Here is a 12,391-nt window from a genome sequence, read left to right on the forward strand (position 1 = left end):
TATGGGAGATGCTGTAGAACTGCATTGTCCAATACAGAAGCTGCTAGCCACATGTGGCTATTTACATTTAAATTGACTAAAACTGAATAAAATTGATGTTTCACTTCCTTGGTCACTAGCCACGTTCAAGTGCTTAATAGCCACATGTGGCTAGGTGGCTACTTTATTGAACAGTGCAGATTATAAAATATCAAGGAGAGTTCTAAGGCACAGAACTGCCATAACAGATCAAAAAGAGGAAGGTACCAAAGTTCTCCACTGAGGAAAGGCAGAAGAACAGCATTTGAGATGAGCCTTGGAGAATGAATGGGTAGGATTTTAACAGGAGAAAATGGAAAGAGTATCCTAGAGAAAGCAGTAGTAGGGGAAAACGTGGAGGGGCTGGGAAGGGCAGGGTGTTCAAATCATTTCACATGGTTCAAGCTTTTACAGAAAAGAGGTGAGAGTGATGAAGTGGTGGGTTGAGTGGGCTAGACCTGGTTTTATTCCCTTTCTCTGCACCCCTCTTTTCCTCCACAGCCGAGGCCACCTGCTTCAGGCCTGTTTTAAGATTGGAGACACTTAAGACCAACATTCTGGCATTCAGCATCAACACCCTTCTTCCGAGTCTAACCCTTAGGTGGTAGCTCCGTTCTCCTGCCTAGACATCTGCTTTAAATCAATCCCCTGATTGTGTCCAGGTTGTCTAGGTGGACCTCTTCTTTGGGCCCTGAGCTAAGTCCTTTGCCAGTCCTTTCCCAGCTACTGACTTTACTCTTGACTTTGTATCGTTGCTACTGCCCCCAACCCCACATTCCGTGAAGGCCCTGTTCCCAAATCCTAAACGTGCAGATCTTGCTGGTGCCAAATGTTTATGCAGACATCTGGGTGTAATCCACCCACATACTATAATGCCCTGATATTTCTCATTTTGCACATTCTCTTTGTAGAGATCACTCTCGTCCTTGGGCACTGTGCCTTCTCCCTTAGCATCTACAGCTGGATTCGTTTTCCCAGTGGCTGCCCTCTGTAGATGTTGGCCCCTTCCTGATAACCCACCCTGCAAAATAAAGGCCATGCCTGTCCAAATTTGGAATCTGTGACAAGAGGTCAGTAGTGGAGAGCCTTAAATGCCAAAGCCAAAGCACTTGTACTTAATAAGGAGAGCCTCAAGAAGTTTTTGAGGAAGCAAAGTCCTCACAATCAGTGTTATAGATGAGTAAACACCATGTAGGTTGGACTGGAGAGGTTTATTTGGGTGGGAGATAATACCAATTTCTTTAGCCTTTCCATGTGGACTCTTCATAACCATATGTAAGTCATTTTGGTGCCTGTCCCTGTATTTTCCATAATTCTCTGAAGTTTTGTAGTTAAAACTTGGATGGTGTATTCCTAACAGGGTCTATCTAGCTCAAGCATTTTTGATTATACAGCACTACATCATCCTTACCTGCCTCATTGTTGGGGACACTTGATACTCTATTCTCTGTAGTTACTCTGCCCTCTAATTAGGGTGATCAACCATCCCAATTTGCTTGGGACTGGTCTACCTTTTGCACTAAAAGTCCCAAGTGCCATGAACCTCCTCAGTCCCAGGCAAACTGGGACAGTTTGTTATCCTAGTCTAGGTAAACCAGGATGGTTGGTCATCAGATGTGTCAAGCACTTAGAATCTAAGAAATGGCCAAGACTGTCAGGTATGGCTGGGGAAGCTGTGCACTTCCCAACTGTGCAATAAAATGGTGGCAACTGTGTATAAGACCACTAACCAGAATGAGTCTCATTAGCACAGCACCAGTACTCACCTGGGCTTCTCAATACCTTCACCTAAACCTCATACTACAAGTCAGTCTTAAGAGTAAGTGTGTAACTTGCCAAGTAGGAGCTAGACTGCTTTGACTTCCCAGGAGTCACCTTTTAAAAAATAACAATCCTACATTCAAAAGTAACTTTTTTTTTTTTTTGCGGTACGCGGGCCTCTCACTGCTGTGGCCTCTCCCGTTGCGGAGCACAGGCTCCGGACGCACAGGCTCAGCGGCCATGGCTCACGGGCCCAGCTGCTCCGCGGCATGTGGGATCCTCCCAGACCGGGGCACGAACCTGTGTCCCCTGCATCGGCAGGCGGACTCTCAACCACTGCTCCACCAGGGAAGCCCCAAAAGTAACTTTTTAATTATATTTTTATTGTAGGGGAACATACACGTAAGACTTCTTGAAATGTACTTTCTCATCTCACTGTCTATACGGATACTTCTTGCATGCCAGGAGCTTCCCCTCAATCTCTTTTTTTGTGTCTGCTAACCCAACCCATGTGAGCTATTATCTTTTCCCTACTGCTCTCCCCTCTTCTGTCTCCCTGGCCCCAGCACGCCATATACAATGATTCCATCACAACATTTCAGGCATCAAGATGATTGCATTAAATTTAATCAACATTTTAAAATGCAGCATCAGTATACAACATTTATTTATATTTTACTTTAAGCTTGAATATGCTGCATTTGATAAACAGGTAAAACAAGCTTTAAAGATTAAAAATAAGACAAAACAACTACTTTCCAGAAAAGCCTTTTCAGAATGAAATTTTTCGGGGCTGCTACTTTAAGTTCTGTAATTAAACAAAGTATCTTCCTCGAAGTGTTGTCTTTTTAAGAAAAAGTTCAGATTTGTTGACTGAAGTGCTTAATTTTCTCCTCAGATCTACAGAAAGAAAAGAAAATTTTCCATGGAAAAAATGATAAACAGCAGTTGAGGAATATCAACAATTATTGCTAGGTTTGTAAAACTTTGTTACTAACTGAATTTTAATATAGTTTTGTACTTCTAGCTTTGTTACTTATCAGTAATGAAACTTGCTCCTCCCAAATTGAACTATTTATTAATCTCCAAACATACTTTTTTGCCATGCCCCTTTACTCAAGTTGTACATATCATGAATACTCTCATTGTTCCTGGAAAACTTCTGTCTCTCTTTCATAGTCCAGCACAGAGTTTGTTCACATACCATTTACCATAACCCACGAATCATATGTAATATTATTTGCTTAGTATTTTTTCTTGAAATCAACTCATTTTTTCTTAGAGAAATTTTTTATACAGAAAATTTTGTATCACTACTTCACATGGGAAAACCAGTACCATTTGCTATAAATAGCAGGTAACTGTAAAAATAGCAACAAAATTCTAAGTAGTTGCTCCCTATTTTGAGCCTGAAGTCTGCTCTCCCTTTGACAAAAAGGCATATGAGCATGTGTTTGAGAGCTGCCACTACTGGCACCAAGCCAAGAGGTTCTCCCTAATGAGGTCAGACGAATTGAAAAAGGGAATCATTTTTTACCATGGAATTCAAAGTTATTTCATGCCATGTCAGAATACCACGTGAAGTCATCTTCCATTACTGCCCCATGTGCGTTCCACACTTCAGGAAAAGCTGGCTTAGCTGAAATGAGTTAACACCTTCTTCTCAGAGCTTTCCCTAATTCCACCAATGATGGGGAATCCTCTCCCATAGCACTTTTTCCATACTTCTTACACCACACTAATCCTACTTCACTCCATTGCAGTTATTTGTGTACTTGTTCTGGCCCCTCGGCTTTACAGCAACTTGAAAACACATTATCAGGTTAGATATTGTTTCCATCTCCCACTGTGCTCAATAATAACAACCTGTACTTAATTGAGCACTGACTCTATGGCGGGGTCTGGCCTGGGTTCTCTTCATGGACTAGCTCATTCAGCGTCACTAGGAGGGCTGAGCTGGGAATTACTATCGCATTTATAGAATGTTAGGTTAAGTAGCCTGTCCAAGCTAACACAACCAGTGATTCAGAGAAGCAGGGTGCAAGGTAACAGTAACAGAACATGTGTAGGTTGATGGAAATGTCTTAGAATTTCTGACTTGAAGTAAAAATATTTTTACCACTTATTCCACAAATCTTGATACCAGCCATTTATTCCAGTAATGCTACATGGAATCTTGGTTCTTGCCTACTCCTTCCCCCTTTATTTAAAAAAAATCTAAGATGCTCTCCCCTATGCAATCAATGAACCTCTCTTATTAACGCAAAAATTAAAACTTCCTGAAAAACAGTCTCTTTTCTAGTGGAGATACTGGAGGAGATGATCGTTAAGAATTCAGTCTTAGCCATCAAAAAGACCACAAATAACAAATGTTGGCAAGGATGTGGAAAAAAAAGGGAACCTCTGTACACTGTTAGTGGGACTGTAAATTGGGAGAGCCACTATGGAAAACAGTATAGAGGTTTCTCAAAAAACTAAAAATAGAACTACCATATGACCCAGCAATTCCATTCCTGGGTACTTATCTGAAAAAAATGAAAACACTAATTCGAAAAGAGACATGCACCCCAATGTTCATAGCAGCATTATTTACAATGGCCAACGTATGTAAGCAACCTAAGTACCCATCAGCAGATGAATGGATAAAGAAGGTGTGGTATATATACACAATGGAATACTACTCAGCCATAAAAAAGAATGAAATTTTGCCATTTGCAACAACGTGGATGGACTTGGAGGGCATTAGGCTAATTGAAATAAGTCAGATAGAAAAAGGCAAATACTGTATGATATCACATATATGTGGAATCTAAAAAATAAAACAAACTAGTGAATATAACAAAAAAGAAACAGACTCACAGATCTAAAAAACAAACCAGTGGTTACCAGTGAAGAGAGGGAAGGGGAGAGGGGCAAGCTGGAGGTAGGGCATTAAGAGGTACAAACTACTATATATAAAATAAATAGGGGGACTTCCCTGGTGGCGCAGTGGTTAAGAATCCACCTGCCAATGCAGAGGACATGGGTTCAAGCACTGGCCTGGGAAGATCCCACATGCCACAGAGCAACTAAGCCCATGTGCCACAACTACTGAGCCTGCGCTCTAGAGCCTGCAAGCCACAACTGCTGAGCCCAAGTGCCACAGCTACTGAAGCCTGCATGCCTGGAGCCCGTGCTCCGCAACAAGAGAAGCCACCACAATGAGAAGCCCGCACACTGCAACGAAGAGTAGTCCCCGCTCGCCGCAACTAGAGAAAGCCCACAGCCACCACCATGAGAAGCCTGCACACCGCAACGAAGAGTAGCCCCCACTCGCCGCAACTAGAGAAAGCCCGCACACAGCAAGAAAGACCCAATGCAGCCAAAAATCAATCAATCAATAAATTTATAAAACATAAAATAAAATAAATAGGGACTTCCCTTGTGGTCCAGTGGGTAAGACTCCACGCTCCCAACGCAGGGGGCCCGGGCTCGATACCTGGTCGGGGAACTAGATCCCGCATGCATGCCACAACTAAGAGTTCTCATGCCACAACTAAGAGTCTGCATGCCATGACTAAGAAGTCTGCATGCTGCAACTAAAAGATCCCATGTGCCTCAACCAAGACCCAGTGCAACCTAAATAAATAAATAAATAAATAAATATTAAAAATAAAAATAAATAAGCTACAAGGATATATTGTACAGCACAGGGAATATAGCCAATTTTTATAATAACTATAAATGGAATATATCATTAAAAGTTATGAATCACTATGTTGTACACCTGAAACATATAATATTGTAAATCAGCTGTACTTGAGTTAAAATAATGAAAGAATTCAGTGATAACAGTCATGGAGGCAGAAGAACATGATTATGAGCATAGAGGCAGTGTCAGACAGGCTGATCAATATCCTAGGTCTGTCCCTGTTCCTCTAAGTAACTACCATGGGCAAGTTTCTTAGTCTTTCTGTGCCTCAATTTCCTCATGTGTAAAATAGGGATGATGATAGTACCTATCCCATTGTGCTCTTTTGATACTTTAGTTACTTCACGTGCTTAGCATACAGTAAGTGTTTAATAAATGTTATCTAAATAACAGAGGAGTAAGCTTTGAGATCTTGCTTCCCTATACATCCATTTCTAACTACTGCCACATGTCATTTGAAAAATAACCATAGGGGAGTGGGAAGGGTAAGCTGGGACGAAGTGAGAGAGTGGCATGGACATATATACACTACCAAATGTAAAATAGATAGCTAGTGGGAAGCAGCCACATAGCACAGGGAGATCAGGCTCAGTGCTTTGTGACCACCTAGAGGCGTGGGATAGGGAGGGTGGGAGGGAGACGCAAGAGGGAAGAGATATGGGAACATATGTATATGTATAACTGATTCACTTTGTTGTACAGCAGAAACTAACACACCATTGTAAAGCAATTATACTCCAATAAAGATGTTAAAAAAAACCCATAAAATCCCTCTATTCTCTGAGAATGCCAAAAAACAGCAGAAATGTAGTTTTCACAAAGAAATGAGCTTAGAAAAGCAAAAGCCCAGAAAAAATACAATATCAGCACAATTATTTTGAAATTGATTTTCCAGTTTTTTCCGTTAGGAGTCAGCAATTTGCTAAGATCCATGTAGAAAGGAACTGTTTTTATGTTTTGGCACCTATGATATCATAGGTGCCAAAAGATTATAATATCAAACTATATTTTTTTCAAAAAGGTCAAAACAAATTTCATAAGAAAAAGCACACTAATCTCTTCATACTAAAAATCAATTAATATATAAATTGAGGTCTCATATACCTCATAAATTCAAGTTAGATTCAGTAGCCTATATTTCTACAGAGAAGTTATGGATAATCACAGTTTCTCTGAACATTCGGAGAATATTGCTTTTACACAGATGACAAACTTTCTTTGACTAATTTAAATAAGAAAAAGTCTAGGCCAGAAGACTCCATTATTCAACTTAGGAATAAGAGGAAATTTTACCTTAATGTTAACAGATATTCTGTATTTTCATGAGCTAGAAAACATAAATTCACCCAAATAATGTAGCAGAAGGATTACTGATTTAATGATAAGCTCTATTTTTCCTATTTTTTTCGTTTTTCCAGACATTTAATATCAGTAATACCTTACATTTGAATAATGCTTTACAGCTGGTATGGTTTTTCATACATTATCTCAGAAGCTCTGTGTATGTGTTCTCAATGGTCAGATTACAGAACTCAAAACTGTGACAAAATCCTAATTTGAAAACCCAAAGAATATTTACTTCTTTTAAACTTCTTTAAACTTTTAAAGGTGCCTTGTAGGCACAGACTATTTCCTATGTATCTTGTGCATATATTTGCATCCTTCATGGTGCATTAAATTACTACACTTTAAATATGTTGCCTTCAGAAATTAACTTTACAAGAAATATGCTTTTCCTGAGTCAAGATAGTGGCAGAACTCTCCTTGCCTTCAGGGATAAATTTCAAGCCACACAAAGTAAGAGCCTGTTTTTATTATACAATTAGCTTTAAAATCACTTTACATAATATAGTACCAAAATTAAAACTGATACTTTTTTTTTAGAATAAACATAAGAAAACATGTAGAAATTCTAAGCTATCTGTATAATCATCTTTTAAAAAGAGAAATCCTGGGACTGGGCTTCCCTGGTGGTGCAGTGGTTAAGAATCCTCCTGCCGATGCAGGGGACACAGGTTCGAGCTCTGGTCCGGGAAGATCCCACATGCTGCGGAGCAACTAAGCCTGTGCACCACAACTACTGAGCCTGCGCTCTAGAACCCACGAGCCACAACTACTAAAGCCTGTGCACCTAGAGCCTGTGCTCCGCAACAAGAGAAGCCACTGCAATGAGAAGCTCGTGCATTGCAACAAAGAGTAGCCCTGGCTCACCGCATCTAGAGAAAGCCCACACGTGGCAACGAAGACCCAACGCAGCCAAAAATAAAATAAATTTTTTAAAAAGAAAGAAAAAAAAAAGAAATCCCAGGACTTCCCTGGTGGTCCAGTGGTTAAGACTCCACACTCCCGGGCTTCCCTGGTGGCGCAGTGGTTGAGAGTCTGCCTGCCAATGCGGGGGACACGGGTTCGAGCCCTGGTCTGGGAGGATCCCACATAACGCGGAGCAGCTGGGCCCGTGAGCCACAGCTACTGAGCCTGCGCGTCTGGAGCCTGTGCTCCGCAACAAGAGAGGCCACGACAGTGAGAGGCCCACGCACCGCGATGTAGAGTGGCCCCCGCTCTCCACAACTGGAGAAGGCCCTCGCGCAGAAATGAAGACCCAACACAGCCAAATTAATTAATTAATTAAAAAAAAAAAAAAAAAAAGACTCCACACTCCCAATGCAGGGGGCCCGGGTTCCATCCCTGGTTGGGGAACTAGAGCCTGCATGCTGCAAAGAAGATCCCGAGTGCCGCAACTAAGACCCGTCGCAGCCAAATTAATTAATTAATTAATTAATTAAAAAAAAGGAAATCCCAAACATTATGTTATTTAACTCCTACATAACTCAGAACATATCTCAAAATAACTGGAACATTTCCTTGCAAAATCATCATTAGCACACCAACAAACCTATCAATAATTCTATGGTATTGTCTAATACCCAGTCCATATTCAAATGTTCTCTCTTGTCTTAATAATGTCTTTTTATATTTGGTTCATTAAAACCAAGATCTAAATAAAATAATTGTTATATTTGCTTGCTATGTTTCTTAGGTCTTTTAAAAACTTCTACTATGGAAAATTTCAAACATACACAAAAATGGAGAAAGTCTTATAAGAAACCCTCACATACCCATCACTTAGCTTCAGTAATTTTCAACATTTTGCCATTCTTGTTTTATCTATTCCCTTACACACACACACACACACACCTTTTAAAATTTTGAGATAAAATATACATAACCTAAAATTTACCATTTTAACCATTTTCAGGTGTACAATTCAACGGCATTAAGTGCATTCACAATGTTGTGCAATCATCACTACTATCCATTTCCAGAACTTTTTCATCTTCCCAAACAGAAACTCTGCATCCATTAAACAGTAAGTCTCCATTTCCTGTCTCTCTGTGGCTCCTGGTAACCTATATTCTGCTTTCTGTTTCTGTGAATTTGCCTATTCTAGGTGCCTCATATAAGTGGAACCATATAATATTTGTCCTTTTACTACTGGCTTATTTAACTTAGCATAATTTCTTCAAGCCTCATCCATGTTGTCACATGTATCAGAATTTCATTCCTTCTCAAGGCTGACACTCGCACACTTTTAAGTCAGATTGCAGTTTAATTGTTTGAACAAAGATATGTCATAGGTGGTGCTATGTGTTTCATGTTACATCAAATAATGAGGCACATTATAATTTTTAAGTGCTTCATTATAGCATCCCACTTAAGTGATTCTAAGACTGATCAGTGTTTAGTTATTTACATGATCCCTCCATTTTGAAATTCCACTTCACCTTTCTGTCTGATGGTTCCATCCACTGAGGATCTTTGCATAAATCTATTATTTCATCAGAGGTTAAAAAATGGTAACTTTCTAATTCTGTTAAACCTTCCACATTCATTAGCTGGAACTCTGTAAAATGGAATTTGCTCTCATCAACTTGGGCTACTTGGTTACCCTGAACTAATTACAGTTTATGCAGGAAAGGCAGGATAAATGCTTAATTCTTTCCATTTGTTTGCTGATTTGCAGAAAAATGAATTAGTGCCCTATTTACTTCTAATGGAGTTCAGTACATTTTTATTTCTTAACCGGGTGGGGGAGGGTAGGAGGGAGAACTTTCTGTCTATGATGCATCATTATACACTTTGGAATTTTTATATATTCGTTATGTTTTAACCATCTCATTCATTATTTTTTCTGATTCTTGATTTGTTCCATCTTTGGCTATCAGGAGGCCCTTCATGTGGGCTCCTGTGTCCTTTAGTTTGAGCCCTGTTACTCTTTGCATTCTGCCACAAGCTGTTTCAGACTCATTTGTATATTTCCTACCCCAGACCTAGAATCAGTCATTCTTCCAAGGAACTTTGGTTCCCTTTAATGGGGAATGAATTGTATCTTTTAAAATTAAACTTTCCCTTAGTTCACTTACATCACCCCCAATATACGTCACTATCATAAACCTCTCAAAAGTCACTCATGACTTACTTAATATCAAAATTATTGGTACCATCAATTGACAGAGTGCTCTCTAAGTACAAAGCACTGTTTTAAGTAAGAAAAACATGATAATTAATAAGACATACTCCTTGCCTTCCAGGGGCTCACAATCTATTGGAAGTAATAGTCACATCACAAGTAACTACTTCAATGGAAGGCTGACTGTGATAAGAACATAATAGAACTATGAAGTCTGGATAAAATCCAAACTCCTTTGCCTTGCATATAAGGTCCCAGCCTCTATCTTATTTCACTCATTCATTCATTCATTCATTCATTGTATAAAGGCTTATTGGCAGCCTACTATGTGCCAGTGACCAAGGAATAGTCCCTGCCCTTAAGGAGCATATTGCATAATAGGGCAGCACATAAACAAGCAATCCATAATACAGAGTGGACAGTGCTGAGGATGTTATGGAGGGGCCCTCTTAACTTAGACTTGAGAAATGATTTTTAGACAAAGGAATAGTAGAAGAGAGTAAGGTTCTAGAATAGAGGCCATCATGTTAGGGCCCAGATTAACAGGGAGCTTTTTGAGAGCTATGAGTTCATTTGGATCAGGAACTTAGGGCAGGAGTGTGGAGGACACAATAGAAAAATAAAGAGACATCAGGAAGATTTGTAAAAAGCTGTTATAGAGTGTAGACCTTCTAAGGGCAATGGGGAGCTATGGAAAGGCTTTAAGGGAGGAGTTACACGATCACATTTGTGCTTCTGAAAGATTTCTCTGTTGTATTGAAGAATGGTCTAGAGAGGGGCAAGAGTGAAGGCAGAGGCCAGCCAGGAAAATACTGTCAGAGCCCAGAACAGATAATTGGATCTGAGCATGTGGCAGTAGAAAGAAGTGGATGTTATCCAGATATATTCAATAAGTACAGTGAATCATGTGGTGACGACTGGATTAGGGGATGGGGATCTCGGGATCCAGGACTCTGGCTTAGGCTGTCTAGAGATAATGACATCATGCCCTGTTTAGGAAACACAGATGGAAGATCAGGTCACAGAAGGAAGAGGCTGAGTTCTGTTTTGAATATGCTGACGTTATGGCTCCTGTGAAACATACAAGAAGTGATATCCAGTGGGTAATTGTCTTTGCAATTCAGGGCGAGAAGAGATGTAGGTATAAATGTGATGGTCAGCATCACATAGAGTTAGGAGAGGCAAAGAGGGCGAACACCCCCTGGTGCAACTCTGTCCTGTCATCACTCCTTACCTATATGGCTTTTGACTTCCAGTAGCAGGACTGAGCTCACTAACATATAGGGGATCTTGTAAAAGAGTAGCTTTCTGAAAGAGGAAACAAAGTGGGAATAGTTAGAATTTTTGTTTACTGAAAATCAATTCCCACTACTTTTAGTCAATATCATATATCCTTTAATCCCTTCTACAGTACATGATTTGTAACTCATTCCAGTATTTGCTAATACTACAGGGAATTTTTCCTTATATAGTTTTTTTAAAGTTTTAAACATAGCATTTGTTCATTATAAAATAGAATAATCTATCAAAATCAAACAGTACAGAAATGAAAAGTAAATGATAAAAGTTCCCTATCTCTCCCTACCCTTTCTATCTCAATATTCAAAACACCTTACTATTGTTGGTTTGGTTTATATTCTTTCAGGCATATAAAAACATGTTAATTATAGCATATACATTTATAATATTTACATGTTAGATGATATATTTTTATAATATGTATTTAATACTAGCTACATCATATCACATATTAATCTGGATTCTTTTTTTTTTTTTTTTTTTTTGTGCGGTACACGGGCCTCTCACTGTTGTGGCCTCTCCCGTTGCAGAGCACAGGCTCTGGACACGCAGGCTCAGCGGCCATGGCTCACGGGCCCAGCCGCTCCGCGGCATGTGGGATCTTCCCGGACCGGGGCACAAACCCGAGTCCCCTGCATCGGCAGGCAGACTCTCAACCACTGCGCCACCAGGGAAGCCCATTAATCTGGATTTTCTTTCACTTAATATATGGTGGACAGTTTTTCATGTCTATGTATATAGATTTACTTCAGCCTTTTTAATAATGATTACCCAGTATTACATAGCCGAGATATACAATAATTTTGTTAACTATTCCCCCATTAATGGGGTTATTTTTCCTTAAATCTTTAGTGCTGCCACTTCCCACTCATACTGGGTCTTGAAACAAATTGGCATGTAGTGTTCAGCAAGTTCTCTAAATAATTTTTTATTTATGTTGAGGCTTAACAGACAGGTCAGAAGGAATTTATGAAATGTTGCTGATTTACAACTCCAAACAACTCCTGTCTTATTCCTTAATAAGAGTAGGGTGGTGGGTGGGTGTGTAGGGGGGAATTATGTACTTTTTCTTACTATTTTTGTCATTGCTCTATGTTTAAAAAAAAAAAAAGATGCCTTTTTTTTCTCTCCAAGTGTTTGCCTTAAATCTAGAA

The 12,391-nt window shown here is 39.7% G+C and overlaps 1 protein-coding gene across 1 annotated transcript in view; it reads right to left on the reverse strand.

The window, feature by feature from the left end:
* The window catches only part of LOC307060449 (uncharacterized protein C12orf56 homolog), a gene marked incomplete at both ends in the record, with an annotated part of 64,005 nt that overhangs the window by 28,208 nt on the left and 23,406 nt on the right, over positions 1–12,391 (reverse strand). Inside the window, 4 exon segments of the mRNA XM_079714957.1 lie at positions 2,535–2,627; positions 2,630–2,648; positions 2,650–2,679; positions 11,173–11,246. Coding sequence (XP_079571083.1) covers positions 2,535–2,627; positions 2,630–2,648; positions 2,650–2,679; positions 11,173–11,246 — 216 coding nt within the window.

The sequence above is a fragment of the Hyperoodon ampullatus genome (genome assembly GCF_949752795.1).
Source record: "Hyperoodon ampullatus genome assembly, chromosome: 11".
Lineage (NCBI taxonomy): Eukaryota > Metazoa > Chordata > Mammalia > Artiodactyla > Ziphiidae > Hyperoodon > Hyperoodon ampullatus.